Source organism: Petaurus breviceps, unplaced genomic scaffold, assembly GCF_028583685.1.
Source record: "Petaurus breviceps papuanus isolate PSGF00001 unplaced genomic scaffold, PetGlider_PUasm1.0 208, whole genome shotgun sequence".
Taxonomy (NCBI): Eukaryota; Metazoa; Chordata; class Mammalia; order Diprotodontia; family Petauridae; genus Petaurus; species Petaurus breviceps.
The window spans coordinates 29,591,554-29,613,781 of NW_027185852.1; the positions used below are offsets into that span (position 1 = coordinate 29,591,554).

The following is a 22,228-nucleotide window of genomic DNA, read 5'->3' on the forward strand; positions in this document are numbered from 1 at the left end:
ATGGAATTTAAATTATTTTTAAAAATGAATGTTGAAAAAATTTTACATGTAGTTGGGAAAAATATAGAAAAATATATATGTGCATGTGTATCTTCTGTTCCAGGAAGTTTAGAAAGAGCACTGATAAACTGCAAAGTAGCCAGAAGAGGACAATCTTCTGTATGAGACAGACTTTGAAGATAAATCTATTAATGAGTCAACAAACATTTATTAAGATCTATGCATATTTTTCTAAGAGCTCTGGATGCAAAGAAAGGTCAAAACACAGAAAATAACCTATGCCCTCAAGGAATTTACATACTAATGGAGAAGACATGTAAATTAAAATGGTACATACAAATACACACAGACTTCTGGGGACAGAGCCAAGAGCGTATAGTAAAGAAAACACTCAACCAGGCTCTCTTGATATTCCCCTCTAAACAACTTTAAAAATAACTCCTCAAATCAAATTCTGGAGTGACAGAGTCAATAAAAGGTCAGAGTGAGACATCCTTCCAGTCAAAGACAATATAGGAGGTTTGAAAGAGAGATCTGTGACACAGGAAAAGGGCTGGCCCAGAGTGGAACCAATTGGTGGTGACAAAAGCAGCAGCAGCCTCTGGAGCTCTCAAGCCAGAGATGGTTAGGACCCCAGTAGCTGGTCAGAAGAAGATTACCAGGGGCGGCCAGGTAGCACAGCAATTAAGAGCACTGGCTCCAGTGTCAGGATGACCTGGGGATCAAATCCGGGCTCAGACACTTAGCATCCACCCAGAAACAACTGGCCGTGTAAACTTGAGCAAGTTACTTAACCCCAATTGCTTAAAAAAAAAAAAAGATTACCAGGTAGCACTAGACACAGGACCAAGCACTGGTTTGCAGTTCCATTGCCTATGCCCACTTCTGGGTTATAGTTTAAGGGCAGAGAAAAGCACTTTCATTCAAGAAGGAATGGAGGTCCTGAGGGGCAGCATCTTTTCCAGTGTCAAAGCATTAAGGACCTGAAGAGCAGTATCAAGTGCAATCCCAAGAGATTGGGATCCCTTCCTAGGTAAGAACCAGAGTGCAGACCAAAAGAGCAGTGACCAAACCTCTCCCCAAATCATATCACTTTGGAGGCACTAAAAACTTCCAAACTCCCAGGACTATCTCAGAAAACAGCAGTGTGAAAAAGTTTGAAGGCTGAGGCAGTGACCCTCCCTCTTCATGCTGGGAACAGTGCCCAACATTAACACAAAGTTCCAAATCAAGAAATATGGTGGAAAAATGAGCAAATAACAAAAGAATCTGACCATGAAAAGCAACTATAGTGATAGGGAAGATCAAGATACAAACTCAGAAGATAATGAAGTTAAAACAGCTATAAACAAAAGTTTAAAGAAAAAAGTGAATTGACCACAAGTCCAATAAGAATTCCTGGAAGAGCTAAAAAATTATTTTAAAAATCAGAGTCTAAAGGAAATATTAGGTAAAGAAATGAATGCAATGGAAGAAAATTATGAAAAGACAATTAACAGTTTGGTAAAAAAAAAAAAAAGGCACAAAAACACTGCAGAAAATAACACCTTAAAAAGCAGAATTGACCAAATGGAAAAAGAGGTATAAAAGCTTACTAAAGAAAATAATTCCTTAAAAATTAGAATCAGGCAAAATCAAAAAACAATAAAACAAAGTCCAAAGAATGAAAAAAATAGAAGAAAAATGTGAAATATCTTGTTGGACAAACAACTGACCTGGAAAATAGGTTAAAGAGAGATAATTTAAGAATTATTGGACTACCTGAAAACCATGATAAAAAAAAGCATAGATATCATATTTCAGGAAATCATTAAGGAAAATTGCCCCAATGTCCTCCAATCAGGGAGTAAAATAGAAATTGAAAGAATTCATCAATCACCACCTGAAGGATATCCCAAAGTGAAAACTCCCAGGAATGTTATAGCCAAATTCCAGAACTCCCAGGTCAAGGAGAAAATATTACAAGCAACCAGAAAGAAAGAATATAAATATCATGGGGTCACAGTCAAGATAACACAGCTTTAGCAGCTACTACATTAAAGGAGCAGAGGGTTTAGAATATAATATCCCAGAAGGCAAAAGACCTGGGATTACAACTAAGAATTACCTACCAAACCAAACTCAGTATAATCCTTCAAAGAGGGGCAGCCAGGTAGCACATTGAGTAAGAGCACTGGCCCCAGAGTCAGGATGACCTGGGATTGAATCCGGGCTCTGATACTTAGCACCACACCCAGAAATAACTGGCCGTGTAACCTTGAGCAAGTTACTTAACCCCAATTGCTTAAAAAAAAATCCTTGAAAGGAAAAGATGCATAAATGAAATAGAGGACTTTTAAGCATTCCTGACGAAAAGATGAGAGTTGATCTTTTTTGTGGTGTCTAAAAATTAGAAATTGAGGGGATACCCATCAATTAGAGGACGGCTGAACAAGTTGTGGTAAATGACTGGAATGGAATATTATTGTGCTATAAGAAATGACAAGCAGGATGATTTTGGAACAACCTGGAAAGACTTACATGAATTGGTACAGAGGGAAGTAAACAGAACCAGGAGAACACTGTACACAGTAACAGCAATTTTTTACAATGAAAAACTGTAAATGACTTAGCTATTCTCAGAAATGAAATGATTCAAGACAATTCCAAAAGACTCACTATGAAAAATGCTATCTGCCTTCACAGAAAGAACTTATGGCATCTGAATACAGACTGAAGTACACTATTTTTCACTTTCTTTCTTTTTTGTTTCTTCCACAAAATGACTAACATAGAAATGTTTTATATGATTGTGCATGTATAACCTATATCAGATTGCTTACCATCTCAGGGAAGGGGGAAGAGACAGAGGGAGAGATAGAACTTGTAATTCAAAACTTAAAAAAAAAAGTTTAAAAAATTACTTGTAATTGAGGAAAAATAAAATATTATTTTTTTAAAAGATCAAAGCTGAGTAGAAATTTCTACTTTTAGACACAAGACTCAAGAGGAGCATAAAAAGGTAAACATGAAAGACAAATTATAAGGGACTCAATAAAGTTTTCCTATCTATATGGGAAGATGATACATATATTTCCTACCAACTTTATCATTATTAGGGCAGTTAGAAGAATTTTGCATAGAAAGAGGGTACAGGAGTGAGTCAATTATGTTGCGTATTATGATGATGTAAAATTATGATGATGTAAAAAAAAAATGTGAGAAATAGGGAAGCCCTGGAAGAAGGGTGAAGGGAGGGGAAGGATGGCGAAAATTATCTTACACAAAAGAGGTATACTAGGAAGAGCTTTTATAGTGTAGAAAAAAAATGGAGATGGGGGGACAGGTAACATGAACTTCTCCCACACTTAAATTGGTTCAAAGAAAGAAAAAAAAATATATATATATATATATATACTCTACTGGTAATAGAAGTCTATCATACTGAACAGAGAAGCAGGAAGGGAAGTAGATAAGAGAAAGAGGGTGTGATAAAAAGGAGAGCTGATAAAAGCAGGCAGTGGTCAGAAGCAAAATAGACTTCAGAGGAGCGATGAGATAAAAAGAGAGAAAGGACAAAACAGAAGAAAAAAGGATGGCAGGAAATGTACAGTTAGTAATCATAAATGTCAATGTGAATGTCATGAAATGCAAGTAGAGAGAAGACTAGATTAGAAACTAGGATCCAAAAATGTGGATTTTTTAAAATAAGAAATACACTTAAAACAGTGTAAACACCGAGTGAAAATAAGTGTCTGGAGCAGAATATATTATGCTTCGGCTGAAATAGAAAAGGTAGGGGTACCAATCATGATCTCAACAAAGCAAAAGCAGAAGTAGATATATTCAAAAGGGACAAGAAGAGAAACTACATCTTACTAAAAGGAACCACAGACAATGAAGTAATATCAATACTAAAATATATGTGTGTGTGTGTATGCATATACACACCCCAAATGAAATAGCATCCAAATTTTTAATGAAAAGTTAAATGAATTACAGAAGGACAGTAAAATTATACTAGTGGGGTACCTCAACTTTCCTGTCTCAGAGCTAGATAAATATAACCACAAATTAAGTAAGAAAGACATCAAGAACATGAATAGAATCTTAGAAAAGTTAGATATGGAAATAGAAAGAAATATATCTTTTTCTCAGCTATATATGGCACCTTTATAAAAACTGACCATATGTTATAGGGCATAAAAATCTCACAACCAAATGAAGAAAAACAGAGATATTAGACATATCCTTTTCTGCCCATAATGCAAGAAAAATTACATTTAATAAAGAGCTATGGAAGCATGGATTAAAAATTATTTGGAAAGTAAGTAATCTAATCCCAAAGATTGAGTGTCAAAGAACAAAACATAGAAACCATCCATAATTTCACTAAAGAAAATGAAAATAATGAGACAACAAAATAATACTTAGGGGAAAATATATACCTCTAAATGCATATATCAGTAAAAAAAAAAAAAAGCAGATCAATGAATTGTAAAAAAAAGAAAAAAAAAAAAAAAAAAAAAAAAAACTTAAAGGAAAAAATAAACCTCTAAATGAAAAAATAATAAAAAAAAAAAAAAAGCAGATCAATGAATTGTGGCTAAAAGAATTAGAAAAAGAACAAATTAAAAAGCCCCAATTAAATACCAAATGGACATCCTAAAAATCAAAGGCAAGATTAATAAAATTGAAAGTAAAAAACAAAACAAAGCATTAAACACCCATTAAACTAATAAATAAAGCTAGAAGCTGGTTTTATTTTTTAAAAAGCAATAAAATAGAGAAGTGATTGGGTAATTGGAATAAGAAAAAGAAAAAAGAAACCCAAATTACTAATATAAAAAATGAAAAGGGTGAATGTACCAGAAATTAAAATAAAATTAAAGAAATTATTAGAAGTTACTTTGACCAAGTGTATGTTAGTAAAACTGCCAATCTAAGTGAAATGGATGAGTGTTTACAAAAACATAAATTGTCCAGATCAGCAGAAGAGGAAATAGAATACTTAAATGACCCAATTTTAGGAAAAGAAATTGAACAAGTCATAAGGACCATATGAATTTTCAAGTGAATTCTACTAAACATTTAAGGAACAATTAATCTCAGTACTATTTGAAAAAAAACAGGTTAAGAAGGAGTCCTACCAAATTCTGTTCATGTCACAAATATGGTTTTAATACCTAAACCATGGAAAGCAAAAACAGAGAAAGAAAACTATAGACTAATTTCCTTAATTAGTATCGATGCAAAAATTTTAAAGAAAATACTTGCAAAGAGATTACAACAATGTATCACAAGGATAATACACTATGACCAGGTGGGCTTTATACCAGGAATGCATGGCTGGTTTAATATTTGGAAAATCATCAGCGTAATTGATCATATCAATAACAAAATCAACAAAATCATGCGATATCTCAATAGATGCAAAAAAATTCTTTGACAAAATATGACACCCATTCCTATTAAAACTACTAGAAAGCATAGGAATCAATGGAGACTTTCTTAAAGTGATAAGTAGTATTTATCTAAAACCAAGAGCAAGAATTATCTCTAATAGGGATAAACTTAAAGCCTTCCCAATAAGATTAGAAGTGAAGAAAGGATGCCCATTATCACTGCTATTATTCAATATTGTACTGGAAAAGATAGCTATAGCAATAAAACAAGAGAAATTGAAGGAATAAAAATAAGCAATGAGGAAACAAAACTATCACTCTTTTGCAGGCAATATGATGGAATACTTAGAGAACCCTAGAGAATCAACTGAAAAATGAGTTGAAACAACCAATGACTTCAGCAAAGTTCCAGGACATTAAAAAAAATAACAACAACCCATAAATCATCAGCATTTCTATATATTACCAACAAAACCTAGCAGGGAGAAATAAAGAAATTCCATTTAAAATAACTGCAGACAATATAAAATACTTAGGTGTCTACATGTCAAGACACACCCAGGGATTATATGAACACAAATGCAAAACACTTTTCACATGAATAAAGACAGATCTAAACAATTAGAGAAATATTACTTGCTCAAGAGTTCTCTTCAGCTCCTCACTCTCACTCACTTTCCATAATGTTCAGTCAGCTGCCAGGTCTTGGTGATTCTATCCCCTCAATATCTTTAGTCTCTGTCCCTTTCTTTTTTTTTAATTTTTTAAATTTCAGACAAATACTAAAACTTAAATACATAAGAAGAAAAGAAAAATAAACATTTTAAGCTTAATTATAAAATAGGAAAAGAAAAAAACATGTCATGTGCACAGCAGAACATAGGAAAGGATTCAAAATATATAGCAATAACTTATCATTTCCAGAAAGCCTATATATCAAATACTGTGCATTAAGTTGAAAGCTGTCCATCTTTGCTTCCTTGTAGGTTTTATTTTGTTCTCTCCTGTACACTTTTTACTTTGTTCTTTTTCCCCCCTTCCTCTCCTGCTGCCCACCATACCAAGGCTACAATTGAGTGTGGATATATTTATATATAGGTATTGATATATACATACACATATACGTATATACATGAATACATATATAAACATTTACTTTCCCTAAGAAATTCTACTCCTCCTTAAGTGACCTTGGGCAAGTCACTTAACCCCAATTGTCCTACCTCCCCCCCTCCAAAAAAAGAGCAAAAAAACAAACAAAAAAACATTGTCTACTTTGTACAAAGACAAAAATTAAAAAAAAAAACAATTTAAAAGAAATTCTACTCCTAATCTTGTTTTTACATTTGTGCATATATCTTTTTTTCCTATCTCTCCTAATTCCTCTAATTTACTTTTGTCTGCTACCTTGCCTTCCTATTACTTAACCTACCCCACTCTAGCAAGGCCCCCCCTTATCCTCCCATTCCCCTAAATCTAAACACCCTTCTATTCCCTCTCTGTCTCTTTCTTTCTATTTACATGGTCACCATCCCATTCCAGGCCCTGATCCCATCTTGCCTGGATCATTGTAATAGTCTCCTAATTGGTCTCCTTGCCTTCAATCACAGAATCAAAGTCATTACTTAGGAGAGACTTGGTTACCCCCAAAAAACCTTGTATCAAAGAGAAGTAACTTTGAACCAGAGTCTGAGAGTTGGGAAAGAATCACACAGAGTCAAGTTAAAAACCAGCAGCCTTGGGGCAAGCAGCAAAAGGAGGAAGAAAAGCCATATGATTGAATCGTGAAGGAGAAGGGAGACATCTAGGAGGGCTATTGAATCTAAAGGTATCTCAGAGCAGAAGAACGGGTACCACTGCACACCCACATACTCAAGGATTGAGAAGTCCCAAGAAAATGTCAGCTCTTTCCCTATTGCCCCAATTCCTCCATAGACAATTCAACATCTGTTATTTTATTATATAATAGAACCCAATCTCTGCCTAAATATTAGGAAATTTCCCAACTGGGGGCTCAGAGTAGCCATGACTAAATTAATGACTTTTTGGCCAAAAGTAAACAAGACCATAACACAAATTATGTGGACTTCAGGGACCATTATATAGTCCTTAGACTCAACCTGAGCTAATTATTGCAATAGGGTGCTATATTTGAATTCAGGCCTTCCTCTGGAAGCAATTACACCCTCCCAAACTTGCAGACTTTTCCACTTTCTGTTTCATCAGATCCCCTCACCCCCATGCAGGAGACAGAAAGCCGGAAGGACTGAATATGCCCTTTAGGTTCCCTCCTTCTCTGAGATTCTGAGAATCTGTGAGTGAGTGTGAGGTGTTTGTGATTCCCTAATGCCTGGTTTGGGCAGTGATCAGACTTCCAAGAAGGCCTAAAGATAGCAAAAGAGAGTTTAGAAAAATTTGGCATGAAATTTTAGAAGTCAAGGCGTCATGACCCATTTTCTCTGTCACAGAAGATTTGGGGCAGTAGCTGGAAAAATATCATTACTTCGGATGGTACAGGGAAAATCATTGGCTAGTCAACTAACATAGAAAACAAGGAACTTTCCCTTTCTGCACCTCACTCTTACAATACAAGGAAGTTCTTTCTCCAAACCACTTCCTTATCACTCTCTCAACACAATGCCACCTAAACACCATTAAGATTCCATCATGAAATGAGACCATGTGACCTTGCAATGACCACATCATGTACCTAAACTTTCATTGCTGCTTTGAAGTTCCTCATCTGCTGCCTAGATGAAAGGTTTCTAATCTTCAGACATAGAGTCCTTTTTTGGAACCTAGCTCCTTAGCTATGTGGGCTTCAGAACTCATACTCAGCAGTTCAAGGTTACAAGCCCCAGAATAGTAATTCTCTCTCTCTCTCTCTGTCTCTCTCTCTCTCTCTCTTCCCCCCCCCCCCTTACTTCCACATTAGTTGTTTTGTGAAAGAAGAATCAGAACAAAAGGGAAAAACTATGAGAAAGGGAAAAAACAAAAGAGAGAAAATAGTATGCTTTAATCTGCATTTAAACTCTAGTTCTTTCTCTGGATGTGGATAGCATTTTCCAATATGAGTCTTTTCAAATTGTGTTAAATCATTGTTAATTGCTGAGAAGAGCTATGTCTATCAAAGTCAGTTATCACACAATGTCACAGTTATTATGTACAATGTTCTCCTGGTTCTGCTCACTTTACTCAATATCAGTTCATATAAGTCTTTCCAGTTTTTTCTGAAATCTTGCCTGCTCATCATTTTTTATAGAACAGTAATATTCCATTACATTCATATACCACAACTTGTTCAGCCATTCCTCAACTGATAGACATCCCCTCAGTTTCCAATTCTTTGCCACCACAAAAAGAGTTGCTATAGGGGTGGCCAGGTAGCACAGCGAGTAAGAGCACCGGCTCCAGTGTTGAGAAGACCTGGAGATCGAATCCCGGGTTCAGACACTTAGCACCCACCCAGAAACACCTGGCCATGTAACCTTGAGCAAGTTACTTAACCCCTATTGCTTTAAACAAAAAAAAAAGAGTTGCTGTAAATATTTTTGTACATGTAGGTCCTTTTCCCTTTTTAATGATCTCTTTGGTATACAGACCAAGTGGTGATATTGCTGGGTCAAAGGGTATGCACAATTTTATAGCCTTTTGGGCATAGAAGAATAGTAATTCTTGAGGATAGTATTTATACCAGTACAAGCAACCTCAGGGTATAGCAAAGTACTTTGTTATAGGACTTTGGAGACAAATGAAAAATGCTGTCATGGATGTGAATTTGATGGGGTTAAAACTCCCCATCTTTGGCTGAGTCTGGTATACATGTTTGCTACTGTGAGGAAGGAAATCCCAACTCCTGGTAAAGGGATTCCCCAGGGAAGGCAAAGTCCTTCAGATGTTCCTGTTGGAAGTGATTGCCTCCAGATCCAGAACATTGAAAGAGATCTATATTAACTCAAGAAATTTGGTCTGACCATCCATACAGGAAAGACCAAACAGATGAAGACCATCTACTATCTAGACAATGATGTGGAGTTACTGGAAAGTCAAAAGAAAAATAAATCCCGAGGTATGAATTTGAAAACATTTAGCAGCAAGATTGCTAGGGATATTTCTCTCCAAGGAAAAGCATGGCATAGGAAATTAATGAAACACATTTTGATTCCTACCCCCACATTCTGCCCTAATGTCAAAATGGCCAGCCTCAGTTATCATTGTGACAATGAAGAAGCTCCCTCTGATTCCTTTCATAGAGTTACTTCCAGTTTCCCATTTCAAGGAAAGACTATGAAAATTACTAAAGGTTAAACACCTCTGAATTCTTTAGAAAAAGACTCCTGTTTCATAATTCAATTCAGTTACTCTTTCTGGTTCTAAGCAGACCCTGACCAGGGGGGAGGTACAGACAAAAACAGAAAGGTCTTGGCCAACCCCAGAGCTAAAAGTCTAGTAGAAGAGATGGCAGGAGGACCAAAGAATAGAATGCCAATTAGACCCTGCTGTGGACATGTCATCATCACATGCATCCCAAGCACAGGGAGTATATTGGGAAAGTGGCCACTGCTAAGCCAGTCATGGTGAGGAGGACAGATACAGAATCTCAGAACCAAAAGGGACTCCTGAGGCCATCCACGTCAACCCCTAGCTGGACAAAAATCTGCTCTACAAAACTCCCGTTGAGTTTTCTTTGGCTTCTACATGAAGACCTCCAAGGAGGGAGAACTTACCACCTGCCAGGTCAGTTCTCTTGGTTAGGGAGTTTATCCTGAACTAAAGACTTGATAAGTCTCTGAAACTTCCCCACATTGTTCCTAATTCTGTCCTCTAGAGCCCAGCAGAACAAGACTGATCTCTCTTCCACAGGATAGCCCCTCAGATATTTGAAGACAGCTCTCCTATCTCAGTCAATCAGCCATTAAACAAGCATCTATTAGGCACCTAATGAGTCCTAGGTTCTGTGCTACATGCAGGAGAAACCCCAAACGGCAAAAATAAACAAGGCTGTGCTCTCAAGGAACTAGTTGTCTAACAGGGGAAACAACATGCAAATAATCATGTACAAATAAGATACAGATAGGAAAAATTGGAGCAGAGAAGCATCAGCAGTAAGCAAGAGCCTTCCCAAACCCACCCAGGACTTAAGTAAGTGAGCCAGAAGGGATCAATGACCAAGGCGTAACAGGAAAAGGGAAGAACTTAAAAGGAAAAAATAGAAGACACACCATCATAACCAGTCCCACTCTCTCCCCGACCCTGATTTAAAGACAGGCTGAAACTACTGGTTGTACTTGCTTCTTCTGAAAGAAGACTGAGGGAAGTTACCCCCAAAAGTTCTGGTCTTTCCCTAACTTCCTCTCTCTCATGCCTGACCAGTAACAAATTCTGTTATATATTCTATTCATTTCCTGTACCTAAATATTTCCTGTACCCTAATTTTTGTCTCCAACATAAAGAAGCAAGGAACTAGCTAGAAATAAACACAAATATAAATTAGGACAGAGAGCCAAACCTCTGAATGTTAGAAATTTTCCTAACTAGGGTCTCTGAGCTATTATGATTGTACTGCTAACTTTTCATCTGACATAAATTCCATAAAGTATCAAAAGAGTGGTCCTGAGGTGCCAGTGCATTGCCCCTGGGTTTAAAAAAGCAAGCTAATTGTTGTAACTGATCATTGCAACTGATTACATCTCCAGAGATAAGAAAGCCTTAGGGAGGAGGGGGTGGTAACAGGTGTTGGCAGGCCAACTGTGCCCTTCGTGGGTGTATCAGTGCTTCTCTATGTTATACTTGCTTCTCTGAGTTCATTCTAGTCATCGTTTCTTACAGCATAGTAATATCCCATTGCGTTGCTGGCTCACATTTGCTCATTCTCCCACTGAAGGACAACTTGGTGTCCAGCTCCTTGATGACACTAAGAGTGCTGCCGTGCATATTTTTTGGTATATATGAAGACTTTGCTTTTGTCATTGATCTCCTTGGAGACATTCAGTGGAGTCCCTGGATCAAAGAGTGGAAATATCTTCCCTGATAATTCCAATGTGTCGTGATAGATCAAGGAGCCAGGAAGACCTAGTTTCAAGCCAGTCTCAGACATACACCGTGTGACTTTAGACAAGTCACTTAACCTCTTGTTGCTCTCGTCAACTCTCCAAAACTAGAAGATGTCACCTGCATGGGCAGAGGAATCTTTTCTGCCTGGGAGTTCCCTGTGCCAGTGAAATCACAAATCCAGTCCAGCCCCTACCGCTAATCCCACATCACTTGAGCCTTGAGGGAAACAAGGCATTATTCAAAGGGGAGGGGAGGAGGGGGAGCTTTCCTGGAAGGAGAGGCAGCTAGTACAAAGGGAGAGAGATGCAAATGGAGAGTCTTATGGGATAGCTAGTCATAGAATTTGGTTGTACTCTAGTGTGCATGAAGGGAGAAAACATAACGAGACTGGGGAGATAAACTGGGGCCAAGCTGGGAAGGGCTTTCAGTGCCAAACAGAGGAGCTGATTCTTGGTGCTAAGAGTAATAGGGAGCCACTGGAGCTTGTTGGAGGGTCTCCCAGGCCCGGAAGGCTCTCCCTTCTCACCTCTGTTGTTTAGAATCCCTGGCTTCCTTCAGCCTCAGCTCCAATTCTGTTTTCTGCAGGAGACCTTCCTTTGCGCCACTAGTGACTTCCTTTTGAGATTGCCATCCATCTACTCTGTATAGATCTTGTATATGCCTACTTGTTTGCATGGCACCACTCCCATTAGAATGGGAGAGAATGTTTGCATGTACTTGGCACAGTACCTGGCACCCACCCTTCCCCTGACCACTTGGAGGGGAGGGACCATGTTTTTCCCTTTCTTTCTTCTTTTTTTTTGCCTTTTGGAGGGCAATTGGGGTTAAGTAACTTGCCCAAGGTTACACAGCTAGGTTTTTTTGTGTGGGTGTTAAGTGTCTCAGACACGCAGAACTCAGGTCCTCCTGACTCAGGGACCTGCACTTTACTCACTGCGCCACCTAGCCGCTCCTCCCCCCTTTCTTTTAAAGAGCTTGACACACAGTAGGTGCTTCATTAATACTTGTTGATGGATGGTTTGTGGTTCCCTACCTATAGGAGCAGGCTTATTATATACAATATAAAACAATGTCACACACAAGGCAGCCATACTAGCTTAGGTGAAAGAGACAGGAACCCTGAAAGAGACTTAGGAGTCATCACAGGGCACCATCTTCCCTGAGACCCTGATGGAGAGAGCCCAGGACCCCAAACCCAAGAGCCTTGGGACTAGCCAGGCTTCCAGCCCATCCTCCTGGGAAGCAGTCCCTGTGGAGATGTGGCCTGGGGTCTGCTCCTGCAGGGGATACAGCCAGAGCTATTGAAAACCCAGCACAGAATACTCTTACCAATAAAGTCTTGGCTCTATGAAATGGCTCACCATCAAAAACGGGTAGGGTTTTATGAGTGAAAATGTTGTTGCTCATCATTCATTTCTGAAGAGGATGGATGACATCATAGGTGATGTCTTGACTTGAGTATGAACTGGATTTAAGTGAGGCAGAGGTGCCCAGAGTCCTCAGCCTCACTCTCTCTTCCAAAGTCATCAAAGTTCAGTGGGAAGATACAAGTGTAGAAGACTGGTAACGGCCTGGATGCAGTGGGTGACTGACCTTGGTGACTCTTCAATGTCTGACCAAGCTCTAGGAGCGCCACAACACCTGCTTCAGCTGCCTTCATGGTCATTAGAACAAATTGTTCATGTCCCACCATTCCACTGGGGAAATTCTTCATATGTTTGGGGTAGACGCCCCCCAACTCCCCCACAGGTCTGAGGTCCATTGGTTACCCTCAACCACCTGCTGAGATGGTTTTAGCGGAATGTGGCTGCTGTGCATGCTACAGTTTCTTGGTGTCACAGGTGAGAACTGAGTGACAGGTGGAGCCCAAAAGTGGATGTACAGCCCTGAGAGAGACTTGGCAAGCCCCTCACACCAGAGGGGCTAGTCTTCCCCGAGCACCCCACATACCCCATTGGTGGAAATATCACTAAAGCAGAGGTATTGCCATTTGCTTTGCTGCTACACCCTAAGGACAACAGCTCCCCTGGCACTTCACAATTATCTCATTTGATTCTCACGGCCACCCTGGGAGGTAGGTGCTATTATAAATCACAGTCTATAGATGAATAAACTGACACAAACGGGTCAAGTGACTCAGCCAGGGTCACATATAGCTGGCAATTGTCTGAGGCTGGATCGGAACTCAGGTCTTCCTGACTCCAGCCTAGATTTCCACCCTTGGGGATACCTAGCGGTCCCTAAGGGCTTGTGGGACCTTCTTCATCTGACACGCAGCTAAAATCTTTCCTGTGTCGTCCTCTCTGTTAACACGTGAACTCCGGGGGGGGGGCAGGGACCGGCTTTTCTCTTTGTAACCCCAGCGCTTAGCACCGAGGTTTGCACACAGAAAGCACTTAATAAATGCACGTTCACTGACAGCCCAGGATGCTGATTCTAGCAGCCACGTGAAATGGGGGGATTGGACGGGGAGGGGGGAGGAAAATAGGCCAGAAGTGATGGGGGGAGAAGGGGTCACGGAGGAGGAAAGCGCGGACACTGGCCCCCATCCTTGGCGGACATCACGCTAAATGGACAGTCTTCACTTTACAGAGGGAGACACTGAAGCCAGAGGAAAAACTGCAGCCCCTCCCTCGGGAAGCTCAACACGCCCCGCCTTGACGACCCCGCCCCCAATGGCTCGCGCAGGCGCCTGCGCACCCCGAAGTCCCGCCCAGTGGGGGGAGGGGTGCACGCACGTGACCCGCCTCGTCTTCGCGCAGGTCCTTCTCGCTCGACCCCCGTCCCAGCTGCGTGCGCAGCCAGAGCCAGGCTCGGGCCGGCCCTCGTAGGTATTGGTGACTGTGGGAAGCGGGGATGAGGCCCCGCCACTAGCGCCGTCGCCGCCAAGGTAGGTCGTCGAGTCAGAGAGAGGGACTGGGAGGGAGGCGGAAGAGCCAGGGTCGCCAGGTGCGCCGTCTCCCGCAGCCGGGCCTTTGCCTGCGCCGGGAAGGTCCTCCCTCCCCCGGGCACTGCCCCTACTCTGTGTAGCTTTACCCGGCCCTGGTGCCTTGCGAGCCCAGGGACAAGAGGTCTCATCCTTTCCACCCCCGGAGGGGGCTGGCCCCTGTCGGCTCCAGATCCAGGCTCCTCCGAACTTGCTGCATCCTCGGCTCTCGACGGGCAGCTCCCTGAGGGCAGGGGCGGCTTCCTGTGGGGCCGGCCCCCAGATGACGGAGCGGAGCTGGCTGGGCGGGGCCCTTGGTTTGACAGCTGGGGGAGGGGCGCCTTTGGTGCTGAGAACGATCCTGGCCACGCAGCGCTTGCCACCCCACGCTAGTATTTCATTAGGGGAGCCTCCCTGGCGTTGTTATCTCCATTTAACAGACAGGGACTTGTGTCTGGAAGGGCAGGCCTCTCATGGCACCATCCTGCCTGCCCAAATGGGAAGAGTGGTAGGAGTCACCATAAGAAGCCAGGTCTGGAGTGCAGGTGAGGTGACAGTGCTCAAGGTCACAGAGGGTGAGTGGCAGAGCCCGGCTTTGAACCTTCTGGCTTCACATCCACAGAACCTCTTAGGGGCCAAAGTGTGGGCAGCTTGTGGAGGGCATTGAATGCCAGATCCCAGAACTGATACTTTACAGATGCTCAGAGTCGGCTGCTGGTAAGGACCTGGACTTTGCACTGGGGGAACAAAAATAGCCCCCCAGCTCTGCTTTCAGGGATTCAGGTTATGGGTTGTGGGGAGGTTTTACAGCATACAGCCACTAAGGCCAGTGAAATGGAAAAGAAATGTTGCCAGAGTACTTGGACAGCTGGAAGATGGTCGAGACTTTAGGGAAGAGGTGGTACCTCAGGAGGGAAGAAAAGATGTCAGTCCAGGGATGTGGAGGAGAAGGGGGAGAGGAGACTGGTTCAGATCCTGTCTCTGACCCTTGGGCAATCAGTCCATAAGCATGTCTTTCTGACAAGTGGAGATCATAATCCTTGAAGAGCCTTCACAGGAGGTTTATGAGGAAAGCGTTTTGTAACTCTTAAAGGGGCTTTCAGGGGCATCATTGAGGGCAGCCTGTATTTGACAACAACCCCAGGCTTCTTCTTGCAGGCCTTTGGGATTGGGTAGTTCACTACTTTCTGAAGCAGCCCTTTTCAGTCTCACTGTTAGGAAGTTTGCCCTGCTATTAGACTGAATCTTGCCTGTGTCCCTTGTACCTTCCTCCTTCCCCTCTATCTTCCCAGCAGATGAAGGCTAATCTCTCCTGAAAATTAGTCTTTCAAAGACTTGAATGTAGCCTCCCTCAATCTTCCCTTCTCCAGGCTAAGCTCTCTGTTGTGTAATAATAATAACAACAATGTTAAATTAATAACAGTATTATAGCAGCTCACATTTCTGTAGCTCTCCAAGGTTTGTAAAGTACTTTACAAATATCACATTTCATGAAGCATGATAACGTGCTGTTATCCTCATTTTATATAATACAAAACTGAGGGAAATAGGTTAAGTGACTTGCCCAGGGTCATACAGCAGCTGTTAAATGTCTGGGGCTGGATTTGAACTTATGTATTCCGAACTCCAGGATGGGCACTCTGACCACAGAACTTGGAGTCAGGAAGGACCTGGGTTCAGATGTTGTCTCTGACATTTAGTAATTATGTGACTGTGGACTAGTCGTTAAACCTCTCCAAGACTCAGTTTCCTTATCTGTAAAACGGGGAAAATTCTAGCCCTGACCTCTGGGGAGCTTGTCAGTAAAATGCTTGGCAGGCCTTATAGCTCTGGATAAGCGTAACCCTCGCTGCTCTGTTATGGTTGCCACAGCTTGTCTTGGTCTTTCCTTCATTGGGTGCCCAGACCAAACACATAGATCGGGCCTGAGCAGCGCTGAAAATGGAGGGTTGCCTGTACTTCTGGAGGCTCTGCCTCTCAAAATGCAGCCCAGTCTCATTAGCATTTTGGGCTGCCATACCACTTATGTTGACTTGGGCTTGTGGTACACCAAGACCTCCCCCATTCCCCAGGGTCTGTATGTAATGATTATTTAAAAAATCTATTCTGTCCTTCTTGTGGAGTGGAGGCCCCAGAGCCCAGCCCTCAAGCTGTCTCACCTGATCATAGTGCACAGCTTAGGCCACTCAGCTGTGAGGATTTAACTTATGCTCCTAGAAGGAGCAACCTTCTCCCTCCCTTCACATGGGAGCTGAGGTGGCACATGGAGCCCTTTCTGCTGGACTCAGTCCCCAGTGGGGCCAGCTCTGCCTCACTTGCTGTCAGACTACAGATCTGCTGACAGAGAAATTACCTGTAGCAAGTGGCCTGTCAGCTATGTCATGGGAGCCATTGTTTCAACCAGGAGGGACAAATGCAGCCTTTGGGGGGGCCAGAGGTGTCAAACCGGACAGCAAACCTCAGGCCTGTGTGCAGTGGCCTGAAGGGTCAGTTTGTCAGACGTGTGGAGAGTGGATTGGCTCACTCACATCCTGGTAATCTTGCCCAGGACGTTGATGGTCCAGAGGAGGGCAACTGGGCCAGGGAAGGGCCTGGAGTTCACATCCTGTGAGGAGCCAGGATTGTCCCACCTGGGGAGGAGAAGGCAGGACTGGACAGAGAACTGTGCTCAAGTGTCTTAAGGGGGAAGGAGTCTGGTTCTGCCTCACCCCTGAGGCCAGGACAGGCAGGATGGGGGAGAGCTGCCAAGAGGCAGATTAGCCTCAAGGTGAGGAAGAGCTTTGCAACAGCTAGAGTAGGGTAGGCTACCTTGGAAGGTAGTAAGCTCCCCATCCTTGGAGGTCTTCAGGTACAGGTTGGAGGCCCTCTTGATGGGAAGTCGCCTCAGAGATGACCTGGACTCAGAGGCTGCTAAGAGCTTTTCCTCTCCTCAGATCCTTTGCAGTCTTTAGATCTTCCATCTCTCGTGTTAGAGGCGGCTGGGTGGTTCAGTAGACAGAGTGCCAGGTCCAGACTCAGAAAGACCTGAGTTCAAATCTAGCCTCAGACACTTACTAGCTCTGTGACCTTGGACAAGTCACTTGATTGCTGTTTGCCTCAGTTTCCTCATCTATAAAATGGGGATAATAGTACCTACCTCCTAGGGTTATTGTGATGATCAAATGAGATGATTGTAAAGCTGTGGTATAGAGTAAGCTCTTTATAAATGTTAGCTATTATTATTATTAGCTATTATGTGCAGCCTTCAGGGTACCCTCTGTCATATTAAAGAAAGCTAGGTGGCACAGGGGATAGAGCTTGGGGCTGAACCTAGGAAAACTTGAGTTCCAATCCAGCTTCAGACACTTACTAGCTATGGGACCCTAGGCAGGTCACTTAACTTCTGTTTGCTCCAGTTTCTTCACCTATAAAATGGGAATAACAACAGTGCCTCTCTTGCAAGATTGTTGTGAGGATCACAGGAGCTATTTGTAGATTGCTTAGCACCGAACTTGGCACATAGTAGGGCTATATAAATATTTATTCCCCCCACCCCGGGCACCTCCCAGCAGGCAGTGGTCCCCAAGTAGCCTGGGCCATGCCTGTCCTCAGGATAGTTCAGCTGCTTCTGGGCTGGCTGTGTGTCTGGCCAGCTGTTGGGCATGGGGGCAAGCTCTTTACTGCCTGGGTCTCTTCCTTTCCTTCCAGCAGGGAAGCAGCTGAGGGGCCAGGTCACCTCCAGCCATGGCTTGTGAAGCCGGGCCAAAGGCAGCCGACAGCACCTTCTCATCTGACAGACATGCCCAGATCATCCTGGCCCAGATTAATGAGATGCGGAGCGGGCAGGATTTCTGCGATGTGCAGCTGCAGGTGGGAGAGGCTGAGTTCCGTGTGCACCGGCTGGTGCTGGCTGCCAGCAGCCCCTACTTTGCTGCCCTCTTTACTGGGGGCATGAAGGAATCCTGCAAAGATGAGGTGCAGATCCTGGGCATTGAAGCGGGAATTTTCCAGACTCTTCTGGATTTCATCTACACAGGTAACACCCACGGCACAGGCTGCCCTGGAAGACGGGCAGGGTGCCGGCTGGCATGCTGAGTTTGGCTCCCTACACTTCTGCTGCCTTCTCTCTTAACCCTCCTTAGGTTGTTTCTGAGGGAAGGGGCTGCATTGATTTGGGGGCTTGCTTTGTCCCCAGATAGGACACTAGGGAAGGGCTGAGTTTAGCTAGAATCATCCTGTCCTCCACTGAAGAGTCTTGTACCTTGAGATCTTTAGATGAAGCAGGAAGGTCTCTGTTCTGAAGGTCCCACAGTTCTTTGGGGGAGGGTTTTTCTTTCAGCTTTCCCACTTCTGAGGGCCTGTGAGAGCTGGCCTTGGTGGAAATGAGGAAATAAGGCTGTTATGTTACATTGTCAGAAATGCTGCAGCACTGTGGACTGACTGTATCTGGAGGGTGGGGTCCAAAGGCCTTTAGGTCTGTGGTCTCTGGTCAGGTCCTCAAGAGAGATGTTTTCTCATTGGGATCTCCTACTTTGTCCCAAATATCCCTCAGTTTCCCTCTTCAGCTGTTACAGATCCAGGAATTTTTCTTATTTATTTATTTATTCTTTTTTAACTTTTATTTTTTTTCCAATTACATGTAAAACATTTTTAATATTCATTTTTTAAATATTGGGGTTCCACTTTCTCTCCCTCCCTCTATGCTCTCCTCCTTGAGAAGACAAGCAATTTGATATAGATTAGATCTGTGCAGTCATGGAAAACATTTCAATCAGGAATTTTTCTAAACCAGAGGTTCTTTGGGTATATAGATCTCAGGGAACACATGAACTTGGATGGGGGAAAAAAAAAAATCGATCTTTTTTTTTTTTGCACTAAATTCTAACTAAAATGTGGCGGTTCTTTCAGTTATTCTGAGAAGGCTTTGCCAGGTAACCCAGAGGGATCCAACACACACAGAAAGGCAGAATGCCATGGCCCCTCCCCCCCTTCTTACATCTTGTTTTCACCTGTGTCACTTGTGACGTGCTGTGTGCCTTTGGGATTGGGGGTCTGGTAGTGGGGCTTGCTTCCCCCCTGGAACTTCTCCCACCCTCCACCTCTGCTCTGGGCCTTGTCCCTGGCCGCCCCCCATACCTGGAACATTCTCCTTCCCCATCTCCACCTCTCAGCTTCACTGGCTGCCTTCAGGTATCAGCTAAAATCCCACCTGCTACAGGAATCTTTCCTAACCCCTCAAAATTCTAGTGTCTCCCTCAGTTGATTTTTTCCTCTTTATCTGGTTTCTTATAGCTCGTTTCTACATAGTTGTTTGCTTATTGTCTCCCCAATTCAACTGGGAGCTCCTTGAGGGCAGGGACTGTCTTTTGCTTATTTTATATCCATAGTGCTTAGCACGGTGTTTGGCACACAGTAGGCACTTAAATGCTTAGTACTTGGTTGGCTCTAACAGATAATTCCCACCTGCTTTCTGTGACCAGCCTCCCCCATGTCTGCTCAGTCTTTGCTTTGGCGACAGAGGCCCAAGGAGCCATTTGCAAGGCATCCTGGATCTCTTTCCTTTGGTGACTCATAGCCCAGCATTTGATCTCTGTGGCTGGCAGTATTTTCCTGTTCACAGTCTTATTTATTCATGTGGAATCTTTTTTTGTTTGCTTGGTTTTTGTCCTTTTATCTCCAGTGTCTTGCAAATGCCTGGTATACAATAGGCACTTAATTGATGCTTGTGGGATTGAACTGAGACAGCCCTGAGATAGTGGACAGAGAAGTGGCCTTGAAGCCAGGGAGACCCAGGTCTGAATTCTTACTCTTATACCCTGGCTGTGTGACCCTGGACAAGTCCTTAATCTCACAGTGTGCCAGGGAGCTCTCTGGGACCAGAATTGCCTAAAGGGGGCTCACCTGTGTAGATGGGGAGCAGGGCTTCCCCAGGAGTTCCCTTTCCCTGTGCCATTCCGGGGCTGGTTCCTCTGCAGGTCATGGCCTGGCCTGGCCCAGACCAACTTGGCCCTTTTCCTCTGGCCACTCACACAGTCCCTGGGTCTGTGGATTCTTGATCAGCTCAGTGCTTTGCTGGCCAGAGCAATTTGAGGTTACTTGCAGGCTTGGAGGTGTCGTGTGCCCTTCTTCCCATTTTTTTCCTAAAAATGCTTTTAGAACAGACTAGCCAGCCAGCTCTCCTTGTGGCTCCATGAAGGACCCTGTAGCTGCCAGGGCTCTCCCCAGGGATGTGCATCTTGGTTTCTCCCCTCAGTCCCTGGCAAGCTGCATCTCTGGCTTCAAACCGTCTTTGGGGTTGGCCCCTTTGGGCCCCTACACATCACCCAAATATTTCAAAGAGCCTTGCCACCCCCCAGTGTCCTCAAATCATCCGAACAGTGTGGGTCGATGGCTCCATGTAGGTCAGCAGCGTCTGGTGGCAGCCAAGAAAGCGATTGTAATCTGAAGCTACATTCAGAGAGGCAGCATGTCCAGGGCTAAGGAGACCTCAGTCCTGCTGGCCTCTGCCCTGGTCAGACCCATCAGGAGCACCAGGCTCAAGCCTGGCACAAAAGTTTCAGAAGGGCATTGATAAGCTGCAGAGTGTCCAGAGGAGGGCAGCCAGGGTAGAGAAGGGCCTCAGGTTCCCATCATAGGACTGATGGAGGGAGTTGGCCATGCCCATCTCAGAGAAGAGAAGGCTCAGGAAAAACATGATAGCCTCCTTCAAATATCAGCAGGGGTGTCCCATGGGGGAGGGGTGAGCCTTGCTATGCTTGGCCCTAGAGGGCAGAACCAGGGGCAGTGGGAGAAGGGGCAGAGAGGCCCTGAATACCTCTTAGTAAGAACAGCTACCTGAACAGCGAGTCACTTGGGAGTCAGTGAGCTCGTCCTATGCCACAGTTGGCAGACCACTTGAGGGAAGGGATGGGAGAGCTTTTAATTCAGGAGCCAAGTGGTCAGGCTGCATGCCCCTGAGGTCCCTACCTGCTCAGTGGTGCTGGCATCTGTGAAGCCATTTTCTGATGCTCCATTGGGGTAGAGAAATGATGTGGGCTGTTGAGGGCTCCGTAAGCCCTATCCAACTGGGGGGGGTTTGTGTTGAGGCCCAGGCCTGGGCAGAGGGGTCCAGATAAATGTAGAGAGGTTCAGGCCTATGCTGGTCCCTGCAGCCAGAGCCTGAGGATGGGGGAGTGGCTGCCCACCTTGGTGCAGTCACAGATTCTTGAAGGATTTGGGAGTATGAGGTACTGAAATTCTCAGGTCATGGGCTGATCCTTTATGGCAGAGGTTTTCAACAAGGGGTTTATGACCTTTAGGAAAACCCCAACACCTTTGGTAATTATTTTGTATAATTAATTTCCTTAATTTGTTTTCTTGTTTGTATTTAAAAACATGATTCTGAGGAGATGTCCTCAGGCGACAGCAGCCTGCCTGCCCTGCTGCCTAAGGGGTCCAGCACACGACCTAGAGCAGATGAAAAGCCTTTCCCCATGCAGCTAACGCTTCTTTGGGTTCGCCGGTAGCCATCCTTTCATTGCAGCTTGGTTGACTCTGATGTGCTGTTTGCAAAGGCATCTGCTCAGTGCCTGGATGATCCACTCACCATTGTGCTCAGTCTTCTGAGTGCCGTGCCCATTTCCACCTCTGCACATTCTCTCCTTTGCCCTTCAATCAATCAAACATTTACACAGTGCCTACTCTGGGCCAGGCTCTGTGCTTAGCACTGGGGATACAAAAAGAGGCAGAAGACAGCCCCAGCCCTCAAAGAGCTCACAGTCTAGTGGAGAGAGATCAGGCAGACGGATGCATACAAAGCAGGGTCTCTCTCTACAGGATGAGTAGGAAGTAAGTTGTGGGGAAGGCTCCCTTTAAAAATCCAAGAGGCATCAGTCTCATCTTCTAG

At 43.7% G+C, this 22,228-nt stretch overlaps 2 protein-coding genes across 12 annotated transcripts in view; one reads left to right on the plus strand and one right to left on the minus strand.

The window, feature by feature from the left end:
* The window catches only part of LOC138165390 (microtubule-associated serine/threonine-protein kinase 2-like), a 201,423-nt gene extending 187,419 nt beyond the window's left edge, over positions 1 to 14,004 (minus strand). For all 9 annotated transcript variants that reach the window (XM_069093688.1, XM_069093681.1, XM_069093682.1 and 6 more), the window contains exon 1: positions 12,768 to 14,004. In XM_069093688.1, coding sequence (XP_068949789.1) covers positions 12,768 to 12,848 — 81 coding nt within the window. In that variant the 5' untranslated portion in view covers positions 12,849 to 14,004. The remainder of the gene's footprint in view (positions 1 to 12,767) is intronic.
* A 170-nt stretch (positions 14,005 to 14,174) lies between these two features.
* LOC138165392 (actin-binding protein IPP) overlaps positions 14,175 to 22,228 on the plus strand; it is a 23,890-nt gene continuing 15,836 nt past the window's right edge. For 2 of the 3 annotated variants that reach the window (XM_069093689.1, XM_069093691.1), the window contains exons 1-2: positions 14,175 to 14,328; positions 18,052 to 18,379. In XM_069093689.1, coding sequence (XP_068949790.1) covers positions 18,088 to 18,379 — 292 coding nt within the window. In that variant the 5' untranslated portion in view covers positions 14,175 to 14,328; positions 18,052 to 18,087. The remainder of the gene's footprint in view (positions 14,329 to 18,051; positions 18,380 to 22,228) is intronic. The other variant, XM_069093690.1, reaches the window with a different exon arrangement.